Source organism: Varroa destructor, unplaced genomic scaffold, assembly GCF_002443255.2.
Source record: "Varroa destructor unplaced genomic scaffold, Vdes_3.0 BEIS01000006.1, whole genome shotgun sequence".
NCBI lineage: Eukaryota > Metazoa > Arthropoda > Arachnida > Mesostigmata > Varroidae > Varroa > Varroa destructor.
The window spans coordinates 1,994,477-2,007,009 of NW_019211459.1; the positions used below are offsets into that span (position 1 = coordinate 1,994,477).

The 12,533-nt window shown below is 39.8% G+C and overlaps 1 protein-coding gene and 2 long non-coding RNA genes across 6 annotated transcripts in view; 2 read left to right on the plus strand and 1 right to left on the minus strand.

The window, feature by feature from the left end:
- LOC147754727 (uncharacterized) overlaps positions 1-7,800 on the plus strand; it is a 13,023-nt gene extending 5,223 nt beyond the window's left edge. The window contains exon 2 of the long non-coding RNA XR_015330036.1: positions 7,467-7,800. This is a non-coding gene — a long non-coding RNA (uncharacterized LOC147754727). The remainder of the gene's footprint in view (positions 1-7,466) is intronic.
- Positions 258-9,753, minus strand: LOC111252570 (trypsin-1-like). Of its 4 annotated transcripts, none has more exons than XM_086992635.1 (6): positions 9,339-9,753; positions 7,922-8,027; positions 7,487-7,685; positions 2,032-2,204; positions 1,634-1,842; positions 258-1,236 (listed from the first exon to the last, which is right to left on the minus strand). In XM_086992635.1, exons 2-6 carry the CDS (start codon positions 7,959-7,961, stop codon positions 1,000-1,002), a joined length of 858 nt encoding a protein of 285 aa, XP_086848761.1. In that variant the 5' UTR covers positions 7,962-8,027; positions 9,339-9,753; the 3' UTR covers positions 258-999. The 4 variants fall into 4 exon arrangements, with proteins under 4 accessions (XP_086848761.1, XP_086848762.1, XP_086848759.1 ...); XM_086992636.1 differs by having other exon boundaries at positions 7,487-7,686; positions 7,796-8,027; positions 9,339-9,751; XM_086992633.1 differs by having other exon boundaries at positions 2,032-2,182; positions 9,339-9,389.
- Positions 9,754-10,866: 1,113 nt separating this feature from the next.
- The window catches only part of LOC147754728 (uncharacterized), a 29,816-nt gene continuing 28,149 nt past the window's right edge, over positions 10,867-12,533 (plus strand). Inside the window, exon 1 of the long non-coding RNA XR_015330035.1 lies at positions 10,867-11,020. This is a non-coding gene — a long non-coding RNA (uncharacterized LOC147754728). The remainder of the gene's footprint in view (positions 11,021-12,533) is intronic.

Consider the following 12,533-nt stretch of genomic DNA (forward strand, 5'->3'; position numbering starts at 1 on the left):
TACACATATATATGTACCTTGAACACTGTATGCAATCCAATGGCTTGAGCAGATTGCATTTTTTTAAAAAAATTTTTTTTCTATTTCATCCACATGTATGGTTTTTAAGCTACGCTGTCATTAACTACTTATACCAATCATTAGCTCGGATAGACTGTTACCATATGTGTCCCGGCAACAGCCTACGACACCGTCGGTCAGAACCACTATTTTTATTGGCTAAAGTATATTTTTAGCTCATTGAATGGAATCTGGAGTGTCAGGTTAAACAACGTTATTTCATTCATGTTTTATTATTATGAAATAAATAGAAAATAGTACCTGGAATATTCCCGCTGAAGGCCTATTGCCCGTGCTGGGGTAGGGGTAATATTATACATTATATAGAGATTGGGCGTAACAGTACAGACTCTATTAAATGATAGTTGTGCAGTTAGCAAGCGTTATATACTCGCTAAATTTGTAAACATCACTGAACTTCAGCGAACAATAGAAATTCGAATGCAATGGATATAATGACTGTGACATGGGATCTTTACGCATTCCGCCATCGTGGCATTCGGTGGACGAAATTTTTAAGTCTAACCGAGATCTGCTTGTTTCTTCGCTAGTGCAAAAGGTACAGCAATAGTTGATCCAGAATACTCGTGCAATTTCTCTGACCAGGTATCCCATCGAAGTCAGAATCCGCTACTGAAGTACATAACGAAGTGACGAAAAATCTTAACACACGCTCACATCAACCCGTATTACGGGAGGCGTAAGCTCGTCCGAGGGACGGTCACTGTTTTTTTGCAGTTGTCCTTTTAGGTGTGCCCGGTTCACAGGCGTTCAGGCGTCGAGTTATTGAGGCTACACATTGACGACGTTTTGCATGGCCGTGTTTATCGCTGTATACGATATAATAATGCGGTAGAATTTTCGCCTTATGGTTAGATCACTTTGAACGTGTTCACTGTGTTTGAACTATGCTTTAGCAAGCTCAGGTTACGATACTTTTCACAGGCTATTGCCAAAGTGAGTCTCTGTCGCGTCTGTCGTTGCTGGGGGAGACATATCTCTGACACGTCGTTTGTAGAAATTCTGTAATGTATCAAAAACCCAGGGTACGAAAAAAGCAGTCTCTGTGTAAACGCCAGGCTTTCCAGCTCGTGCACAGCCTTTTCCCCAAGACACGATGCCTACTAGAGTTGGGACCCCATCAACGAACTGCACTGCTGGACCACCAGAGTCTCCCTGAAATATAGGAACGATAGTTAAAGAACGTCGCCTCATATCCTTCTTTATTTATATATAATAAATTCGCATCAGCCAGCTTAAAGGTAGCTAAATTATTTTAGACAAAAGTCAATCTAAAATTTCCGAAATAATATATGTGTGCGAGAGATAATTAAAACTGTTTCTCATCTCAGTATGAGCTTTTTAGGAAGTAAACATTGAAATATAAGTTTCCTGTCCGATCCGAAATTCCAACAACACAACTGCAACTATATATACATATACATGTAAAATATAATATAAAATTCGAAAATTGTCCATTAGTTGGCCTAGAGGAATTGTGTTTAAATTCAGGATTCGCAAGCAAAAATCTACCTATTGAGGAAATGCTTTGCCTATTTTCATTAGAACGTACTTGGCAGGCGTCCTTTCCGCCTTCGGCAAGTCCTGCACAAAACATACTGTCGGGATGAAGGGTCGAGCCGAGTAAAAAATTCCATAACGAAGAATAAGACGAAGTGCATTGCTCATCGCTTATAACAGGCACTGTTACTGCTCGAAGTGCTGTTGAAGCTGTGAAGGAGCCTTCCGAGGTGACGCCCCAGCCTGATACAATTACTCCGCCTTTAAGTCAGGTCGAAAATACTTTTTTGAGCCATTATTGTAAACGTTCATTGGTATCCACTTAAGGAAATAGTTTAAATATTTATGTTATTAAACAAATTATCAGTGCTACTAAAGACTTACAAATGAATTTAGAGCCTGTAGAGATTAAATCGATATAGAGAATAATGAGTGTTCGATTTTATATACCTTTGTTAACCTGATAGCCCCTGGGTGGCAAACAGATAGCAGCAATTGCTCCCTCATCGGGAAGGCGAAAAGGGGTCAGTACCTTCATTAAGCCAATGTCGTTTCGATGACCATCTTGGCCGAAGAGAGGATGTGGAATCACGGTTTCGACCTCGAATAGAAAATGAAAAAAACTGAATAGTTTCAGATATCACCAGTATATTAGTCAGTTCTGCGATTTAAACTGCCCGATGGTTAGATTAGTTGAGGTAAATTAATGGCAACATGTATTTATCTAAATTGTTAGCGTCGAGTACAGCGTTGAGACAAATATAGGCAGGGCAAGTAATTGCAAAAATGTGGTGGAGTAGCGCACACAAAGGAAGGTGAAACAATTAAGATTTTCAGCAAAAAAACACGAGATGTTTTTTGTCAGGTTTTCGTCTATATAGTACGTAATCAAAGGCATTCGAAAAGTTTAGCAATTTTTTTTTTCAGATAGGTCAATAGAGCTGCGTTAATCGTTTCTTCAAAATCTCGAAACGGTATACGGTATATCTCATAAAATGGTATTTTGAAATGTATTTGTATATCAGATAGATCAAGATATATAGATCAAGACTGGGCATGTCGTCACCAGGTGTCCTAACGGCCAAGTTAATATTATACGCAAATTCTGCACGCTTTGTCAAACCTCGACTGCCATAAAACTTCTTCAGCGAAATTTTTCATAGAATGGCTATTAATTGAACATCCATTAGGATTAGCTATCAAACCGATAATCAGACGTAACCTGCTGCTTAAGAATGGTTCCGGGCCAATGTTTCAGATCCAAGAGTTTTAGGTAAAATTGTCTTGCGTTTGTTTTGGGCTCTGTTCCGGGTTTGTTTGTAGATTCGTGTCGTGATCGCATGTAGAATTCCCAACCCATTTTGTGCAAATACCCACTTATATATCTCTTGCTTGAGAATACGTGTATGCTTTCATGCGCCGTTGAAACTATGAAATGCACAGTATACTAATGTTAATATTACAGCGTACGAGAAAACGCTTTTCAAGTAGAACCGTGTGTTTTTAAAGCATGAAGCTTTTCCCTGTCGCAAGGATACGTACTCATAAAGGAAATATTGCTCTTACTGGTCCGTGCCTATAATCGGTATCTCTTACGCAGTCATATAAGTACCCACCACCCAATTCGATTATAAATATTAAAATATAGTTGTGAAGTTTTTTATATTATTGTTTATCTCGTCCGAGCAAAATCATCAAGGATCAATAATGAAGCACATTTCATTTTACTCGGATGATTTTGCTCGGACGAGATAAACACTAATACAAAAAAACTATATATATATATATATATATATATATATATATATATACAGTCAAATTAAATTTCTCAGTTATTCGCTGTCCATATCGCAGTAGGTATAAGTCATCGACTACGAACGAAAAGGCGCGAGGCAATCCTAAATCAATATTGGTTACTTATATTAACACTAATTACTAAGACATGTGAAATGCGTCGTCAAGTTACCGTTTCAAAAGGACAACCCAACTAGCTCCTCTAGAACGGGGTTTAGTGGATGAGAAGGGAAGAGGACTACATGATAGATAAAGCTTTTGAAGGAACCACATCTCTAACATGAGATACGAATCGCGTTGTTTACACAATCAGTGTACATGTTCCAACCCTACTGTAGTGTCTATGCGTGAGATCGTTTTGGTTTCGGTATCTCCTGTGTAGACCTACTCTATGTTCTTATTGTTAGTCGCACCGTGAACACCACCATTGGGCAAAATAGCGGGATTGATGTGCGCCGCAGCTCCTCGCCTGAAGTGCGCTCATCAGATCAACCGCATTATAACTGAAGAAAATGATTTTGGAAATTAGACTTTAGCCACAGATATAGAAATTCAAGATCTGATCAGTAGGTTCGAGGGGGCGCAGTTAGCTTCTTACATTGATAAAGATTTCGTAATCCCTGTAAATCACTACGCACTATTACCTTAACTTACCAAGTGTGATATTTGTTCTCTTGCTCGGATGTACCGGATGCAAGATATAGTAACGAGATATTTTATACTTCGGAATAATTATTTACACGCCTGCTTAAATGTCGATGCCTGATCTCTATGGTTCTTAAGCTGTTCGCTGACTAAACACATTCAAAGATGAACAAGCACCGGTGACTGCCATTCGGTACGCTCGCTGCAGCCAGCAGGTGCAATCATTGCGATGATACCAATCTTTGCGCAATAAACCCTCAGTTTTTCTTATGCCGGACTGATCCTTGTGGGCCAATGCCAAGACAATCCGGTACTATCATGGATACACGTGGGGGATATTCAAAAGACTCAGTCAACAGATGGGCGATCTTGTTCATATACACGCATATCCGACACAGAAGCGTCAGGCCACCTGATCTGGAGTCACTAACTTTACGCTCGCTTAAACACACTGACACAAAAATTACCATAGGAGGACTGTTGGAGATATTAGAAGCCATAATTATAGATGAAAACGTTTAAGTGCCACCCGTTGATTGGCGGACTGTTTATATCGGTTTTGCTTATCATGGCACCCGCGAGCGCAGAAAAATGTGGTTCGATCACAGAAGACTTCTGCAAAAATTTGAACGTATTATAGAGGATTAATTGGTGACATAACGAGCTAGTGCACGCCTTTTCTGCGAAAGTTCTTACGAAGTCAAACCAAAGAGTATTGATTTGTCACGGGCATTGCTTATCTGAAAGTGGGGGCCGTTTTCAAAAAAGCCACTGTACGAAGCCAACGTCAACAACAGTGAACACAAAAAAACGTCCGTGGTCCTGGCACAAGTGTCGCTAGTGTGCGTGACCCTTCAAGACCCTACGTAAATTATAGTGCACAGTTGCATATAATTATAGATAGCTGCCTTCACATGTATATATTTAAAAGTATTGCGCGCCCTTTTCTTATCGTGATCAATGCTTCGTAATTCAGCAGGGCCTTTAAGACATACTTATTAGTAGAGAGCTCTCGCCTTGACCGAAAGCATCAAATAGGAGACCCAGATATAGCGCGAGCTCAAAACAGGTTTATGGAACTGAACCGGCGGAAGCGCGCTACAAAAACCTGAATATGCGATTCGTTTTCCTCAAGTGAAATACAAAACACAAGGCAAGAAGTTTAGATTTAGATTATGTGCAAGACGGCGCTTTTTTACGCGCAAATTATTTTTCGTAAGGAGTACAGACTAAATAAGGCTAACAGATGTGTAATTGCTTTTCAATGGGAAAAGAGAGAGTAAACTGTGCCATTTTGCGGTTTGAAGTATTTCAAGGCTTGGGTGATTAAGAGGTGAGCATCTATAGAGCGTACGGCGTGGCTCGTCGTCGAGACTGTTTAGGAGACGCAAATAAAGGAAATTCTAGCCAAAGATCAAAGGTATCACACTGCAGTGGCAACCGGTAAATCCATAACAGCCGCTCTGACCTCTTCCGCAAGCTCTGCCCGGCTGACGGAGCCTAGGCCCTTTGCAAATCCTAATAGTTCCAGCTCTTTTTACATAAGTTAAAAGAGGTCTACTAGTTAAATCCTAATGTACAATACACGTGGCAACAGACCCACTTGGCTAAATGGCTCTGATCTACAGCTAATTTTTAGTGAATATGAGTACAGAGGCGGGCTGGGTTCTATATACTATGCTCATCAAAGACAAACACATACCAGGCAGTCTAAAGACAGTCCAGAAGCACTATACCTGCTCTAACAAAAAATATATAATATATATACATCATAGTGCACATATATATGCTCGACTAAATGGAATGACGTATTACTATTTAAGACACCATACGGTGTATGAGTATGACTGATGTTTCTTTTCTATATAATATAGATAATTATAACGAGAGGAATTATAAAAAAATCGACAAAATGGTTAAGTCATTACACTTTCTAAAAATGAAGCATATTAGCATGTCAAGCTAGCCCAACTCGCGTATAATATATAAGGTAACAGGACAAGTCTCTATTTTACGTTACCTTATATATATATATATATATATATGTGTAGCAGAGCTATAATGGAAAGTGTCTCAGCACTTCAATATGAGACCTGAATATTAAACAGGAGTAAATTTAAAATTTGCATTATTCAACCTGGCTCCATTTTGTCTCTGTTCGGATAAAATGAATAGATTTTAGAAAACAGCTTCTCTAGAGCCATATATTATAAAAGTAGTAATATGTAGTACGATTGAATTGGCTAGTGTACAATCACATGGTTCTGCAATGGACGTCGATTAAAACAAGGTAGTACTGCTTTTACATTAAATCTGCATGTACCGTATGACAATTGCACTAGCCGTAACATCTTGACAGTCTGTAAGTATATGCCCCTTTTTTTTGGCGAGTCATGTAATCCTTTTATCAAATATTCCTCATTAATTTTGACACGTTTATACACTTCGTATATTGTAAGCATGCATAGATATTATAGAAATTATATTTCTGTATGTCTCACTCCGGCTTAAATAAGTTAATATTTACACAACACTCATCATAACGGATGCTTCACGTGATCAGGCCGAAAACAAATTTAAAAACAATCAAATAAGAAAACAATATACGACGCTAGATTAGCCATGACTACAAAGACCGCAAACGCTACGTATGCCGATAATGTGTTGCCTGTTCTTTAAATCACGATTGTTGTTTCCTGTCCTATAGGTATGCATAGTGCGCGGGAAACAGCAATGGTAAAAAGTGAAATTTTGTGAAGCCTGTTTGTTCCATACGATTGGCCGGGCTTAGGATTGCGTCTCAAGTAGACCAGCCTTTAGACCTATCGCTAGGTCTTACCTTTGCAGAAATAAGATTAATTATAATCGGCTGAGATGATTAAACCGGAACATGCGCGAGAAGATATCATTATGTCTGCGTTGCTATTTTACTGACAGCGTTTGGCAAACGAGCGTAGATCTAAGCGAAGATATCCACCTTCTGTAAGCATCCGGCGTCTTGCCCCAACTATTAGGTCCATTCCAGTACATTATATTGAAACTATAGTAGATCGTAGTAACCGGCTGGCCGAATCGGTTCGTTAACGTCCTCCCCCTTCCCTCCACCTTTAATCTCCGACGCTCTTCGTAGCTACGGACGGCTGATTATCATTTTTCGACAGCTACACGTTTTACACGTATTTTTCGAATATTTATACCATGGATAGGTAAGGTAATTCCCATTAGATATTACATTTAAATGCAAAATAAATTTGGCTTATGAAGTCGCAAAGGCGTACCTTTCATGAGCAACATAAACACCTACTTTCGTATTTAAGAGTTGGAAACTTGATCCGCCTAGCTCATTCAGAAGGTTGCCTTTTTTCAGGGTTTTTGTTTGATCTATGAGCTTGCTCTCATTTCCTATAGTTGTTTTTTCAAAAAAAAATTCGTTGGCACATATATAGGATGCAAATGCTGAACGTACCTGCGACGTTTGTTTATGAGCGTCGTCGTCCTGTACGAACCCGGCTTGAACCGTAAAATGTCGTGCATCAAGATCACGGAGACAGTGCCCGGCTGTGAGCAACCATTCAGCATGGAGTAACGCACCTCCGCACAAATGACGTCCATTTCGTCGAATCGATACCTGCCATGGAAACTCGCTCGCTGCTGCCGCTCGACCGCCTGACCAAAAAACAAACACCGTTGATTTTTGCCATTGTATAATATCGGGACGGGTTATGGATGAATGATTATTTTGTTGATCAAACTTATAAATAGCATCGGCTTTTACTTGTAGTTTCGAACAAGCGTTCTCCATCTTCATAGACACACTTCAGCGGCAACAAATTTGCGTCTCCGCCGTTACTCAGAAATGTTCACTGTTAATATAGATATTATTAAGAGGGTGGTGTGCTTTCCGATAATTCGCGCCCTTCTTGCCGCACTACGTTCATCATCGTCCGGTGACCCTAGGAGGCAAATACTTTGGGAAGATGTTCTAACTGGCAAACTTGTTTCAGAATCTGAAATCAGAAAATTGACAGTAATAGGCTATAGTCTGGATATCCCGATTGCTGTGGTACATACTCCATCAATAACTAGTGACGTTGCAGTAAGTAGATCTCAGATACCGCAGAGTATAGGTGACGAAATGATAATATGTTTGCGGATACATACAACTGCGGTAAACTGCTATCTAGCAGCCGACCGAAAAATTATCGATTTGATACGAGTGATTATTTCAAAAAGCTAAATGTCCATTAAATGTAGTATGTATTTTTGGTTGCTATTCTTCGGGCATATTTGAGTTTAGAAAACAAACGAAATAACAGGTTATACTAAAACCAGCACAAAAGAAGAACAGGCTTATGTCTTGGTGACATGTATACGGAACGCGAAAAAAATCTGCGCTAGCCAATTCACACTTAGAATTTATGAGAACAAGTCAAAGCATTTTCAAATAGAATCTTTCTACTTGTTCATTAGGTTACAAAGGTGTCTATTTCTGCAGAGACTTCACACTTAAAATTGTGATTAGTGCATCCGTTCTTTGGTCTTTGACTGCGTGGTTATGAACGGTATTGTTGAAGTTTATCATTTGTGGTAAGATAATAACAACGATCGAACGTTGTGGGTTTAAAATATCGAATTCGGCTATGCTTTTTTTCTATTACATTTTTCTTGTATTCCTCTCAAATATGTGCTCCGAGCCTTGCAACGTCGACTCATTGTGCTTAGGTAAATATGAACACGTCTGAACGATGTTGACAGTCGTCCGGTTGGAACTAGAGATCTCACACATGGGAAAGCACATTTTAACCTAAGGAATAAATGTCGAAGCAAAGATGTCAAGACTAAGCTGTTCCAGGGTGCACATGCATCGGTGTAGCGTTATCATCAGTACCTAAAGGTCACAAAATCACCTATAGACTAAAATCAACTGACGTGCATGGCACGTAAATTCCGTTTTGTTTCACGTAGTAATACAAAGGTTGCCAACGAACATAGGATCCGCCAACGCATTCGTATTCAAACAATCCAAATGATAACATCCTAATAATAGCATGAATAGTTTGAAACCATGTCATAGCTGTGTAGAACGATTCTAACAACTAAAGCCAACTATTTTATAATGGTATTGGCGAAGAACCTGTTGGTAGGGATCGTATCACACAGATCTGTGAAAATGCTTATTCATTGGCACTCGGCTTCTCGTCACCTGACTGAAAAAATTACTTCCTATTCATGCGTCGGCTCCCCTATCTGTCGACGAACACCTCGAATATTGATTAGTTTATACTTGTTCCATAGACAAAATGGACCTTTTCCGATACCTTGGGCAGCTGTGCAGCAGAGGCAGACCATTGTCAAGACCAGAAGAGTTACGAGGAAGCTCATCGTAAGTGCTGGTGCTCTGAGGGTGAAGTTGCAAACAACTGTAATTCACCTGGAACTGAAGCAGCTAAAGGCAGTATAGCAGCAAGAGCCTATACAATAGATAGAACAAAATACCGTCAGACGTTATTCATCAACACTTCCGTCACTAACGTGTCGGGCGATTGTTAGCCAGATTCATTCTGCGTGAGTTGAATGACTGCTCGGTGTCGATGGACTTGGACTTCGCGAAGCGGCGGTACAGAAACTGATCTGGTACAATACGTTCGCAGTTAGCTAGATCCTTCTTCGAAACTTATATTCGTTGGCGAGAGCGTAAAATAGCACTCACAGTCCGAGAAGCGTGCATTAACGGCTAGACAAACATTTTAAGATTTGTTTATATAGTGCCCAGAACAAGATTTTCTGTGAAATACCTTCATGACTTTTGACTGCGGCAGGAGATCAAATAAGAAACGAGGTTTATCAGATTTGCGTTGCTCGTTCAACTGAAAATGACTGCCTTGATAGCAGGAACAAGCTTGACTTGCATCTGATTCGAAGGCTGACACCGCCTAAAACGTCTACGGGCAATATATTCCTAAAGGCGTATCATGTAGCGCGTTAGAAGCATCTCGACTATGTTGCAGGGAATCTAATCATTTTACCAAAAAGGTTAAAAATTGTATAGCAAATACCTGTTCTTCAAACATTAGGTGACTGTTAACGGTAATGCATGCCCCTATATTTGAGTGTTAATACATTTTCGATTTTAGTCGTACACTTTCTTGCTGGTGAAGTAGTTCCGCGAAGTTCTACTTAAGCTGGATGTTAAGAGATGACACTAATATTCTTTCTATACGATAACCGATATGAGATACACACCCGCATGGTGACAGCAAATAGATTATGTCTTTGCTTGCAGTTCCTACATTTATTTGCTTGTTCCTCTATTGTTTTTGAATGTCGTTGCTGCAGCGCTTCCCACATTCGTACCATGTCTGCGCATCGAAAACGGTAGTTTAGCAACCGGTTTGAAACGCTCTGAGAACAGGGAGCACCTTACAGCGTGAGAAGTGATGAGTCAACGAAGTGTAGACACTTTACTAGCATAGGATTTACCGGAGCTGAACAAATTTAAGTGTGAACACTTTTGTCTAAAAGATGTATTGTTATCCAATTCGACTTTTTCGTACTCTCGTGTTTGTAGACATTGGTCTGTTTTAAAAGAAAGTCTTAATTTTGGCTCCAAGATAGCTTTTCAGCGCTCATCGTCTAAAAATGCAGATTTGGTACCTACGTTGTAGCAGTTGAGGAATCATTCGTACATTTATTTGCGTAGCGGATCTCTGGTGCCTAAGTGAAGGCGCGTATCTATATTCTACTGGTATTTGCTTAACCATGTGTAATTAGCCCGAGTTCTTCAAATACACTTTAGACAGAGCCCTGGCAGCGTTACTTGCAAGTGAAGCTCTTTACTTCGAGAACACAATCTAGCGGACTAGCGGAAAGGAAGCGCATTTGCTTTAATATGCCTAGTGAAAAAAAATGCTACTGTCAAAGCAGTATTTCGAAACAGTCTGGTAAGCAATGTATTGGGCCTTGTTTCCGTTTGTACGCCGCCCAGCAACGCTCAAGCAAGGTAAGTGGACAAATACATATCGAAAGTATATTAATCGTTCTGTCGAAAGAACAGAGCTGCTTTTTAGGAACTTGCACTATCTGTTCGATAATAATTCACTAGAAAGTGCTCTCCTTTCAAACGTTCTACCTAAGTGGGTGACGAGCTCTACGGTAATATTACCGATAGCATAGCTACTAAGGTTGGGTAAGGATGGTACTAATAACAGCTGGAGCATGAAAGGGATGTTTGTTTTGATATTTCACGTCCAACTGACAAAGAATTTATCCGGAAGTCGTATTTGAAGATCATATTGTGGTCGACTCTTTTTTGCGTCTCACTTACGAGCATAATAAGCACGCTACCATGAATAATATAGATATCGTTCAAGTTGTTAGTTATTTCAGTAGTAGTAGCAGTAGTAGTAGTAGTAGTAGTAGTAGTAGTAAGTAGGCTTTCGAGCTTAGGAAGTTTCTCTTCGAGTTGTATACCAGCCGGCTCTATTCCACCTAATTTCAGTTCCAAGTATCGCCATTGATATTATGCTGAATTGAACCTATCAGAAACGGATTTCAAACAACATTTTGAATTTTCACACGCATCCGTGCATATCTAACAAGTTCAAGTTGAGTGAAGCCTCTTTAGATTTGTGCATTGTTTTGTTCACGCAGCTGGCTACTCGACGAGGCCTGCTCCTGAAAACAGTATAAGCTATCTTCGCAAGGGGCAAATTTTATTGCAGAGAACCCTTCGATGGTTTTTATCTTCGAGCGCAGTCGGTATAGTTCTATTCTCTGTTACGCTACTCATGGAAATTATACCGGAAGGTACCCGCATCTATACGAATATTAGTTTTGGCATGAGTAATGGTAATGCGTTTACTGTTTACTACCTACTCAACTTTCTACGCGCAAGGTCAAGTAGATTGTCATATTTCTGGCTTATCGAATAGACCAAGTGGTTTTTAATTAAGCACCATTTTAGGAGTGTGAACATATTGCAAAGACTGTAACTACCTATACCAAACTAGATGAATGTGCTGTCGTGCTGCAGCAATCTATAAATGGAATTAAGGCGGATTATAGATTCAACGATGGAAACTTCGTCCATAGTTCTGTCGTACTATTCGTCCTGTTCGTCAACCCTATTATTTCTAAACCCCTTCTACCTTAACAGGCATGTACCTCATGCGCAAGTATCGCCGAGGACAAGCTCAGATAGACGTTGTGATTCTAACAGATGCATCCTTTATGGTGGTTTTCTTCGTTGATAATAGCAACGAGCTTGCGAACGTACGACCGAAATGCAAAAATATTATTGACTTCTTCAACTCGTTTTTGTACTCTTCTCGCGAAGACATAGTCAACAAAGTATCTGCTTCTGAGGCCTGATATAGCTGCATCGGATTCAAACATACAATAGCTATGAAATAGGTTATGCAAAAAATCGTTTGCTACTGTTTTTATAGTTTGTTAAGAACGGGATGTTGCAAATACTATTGTTCGTCTATCTGACGTAATATTTCGCAGCTGCA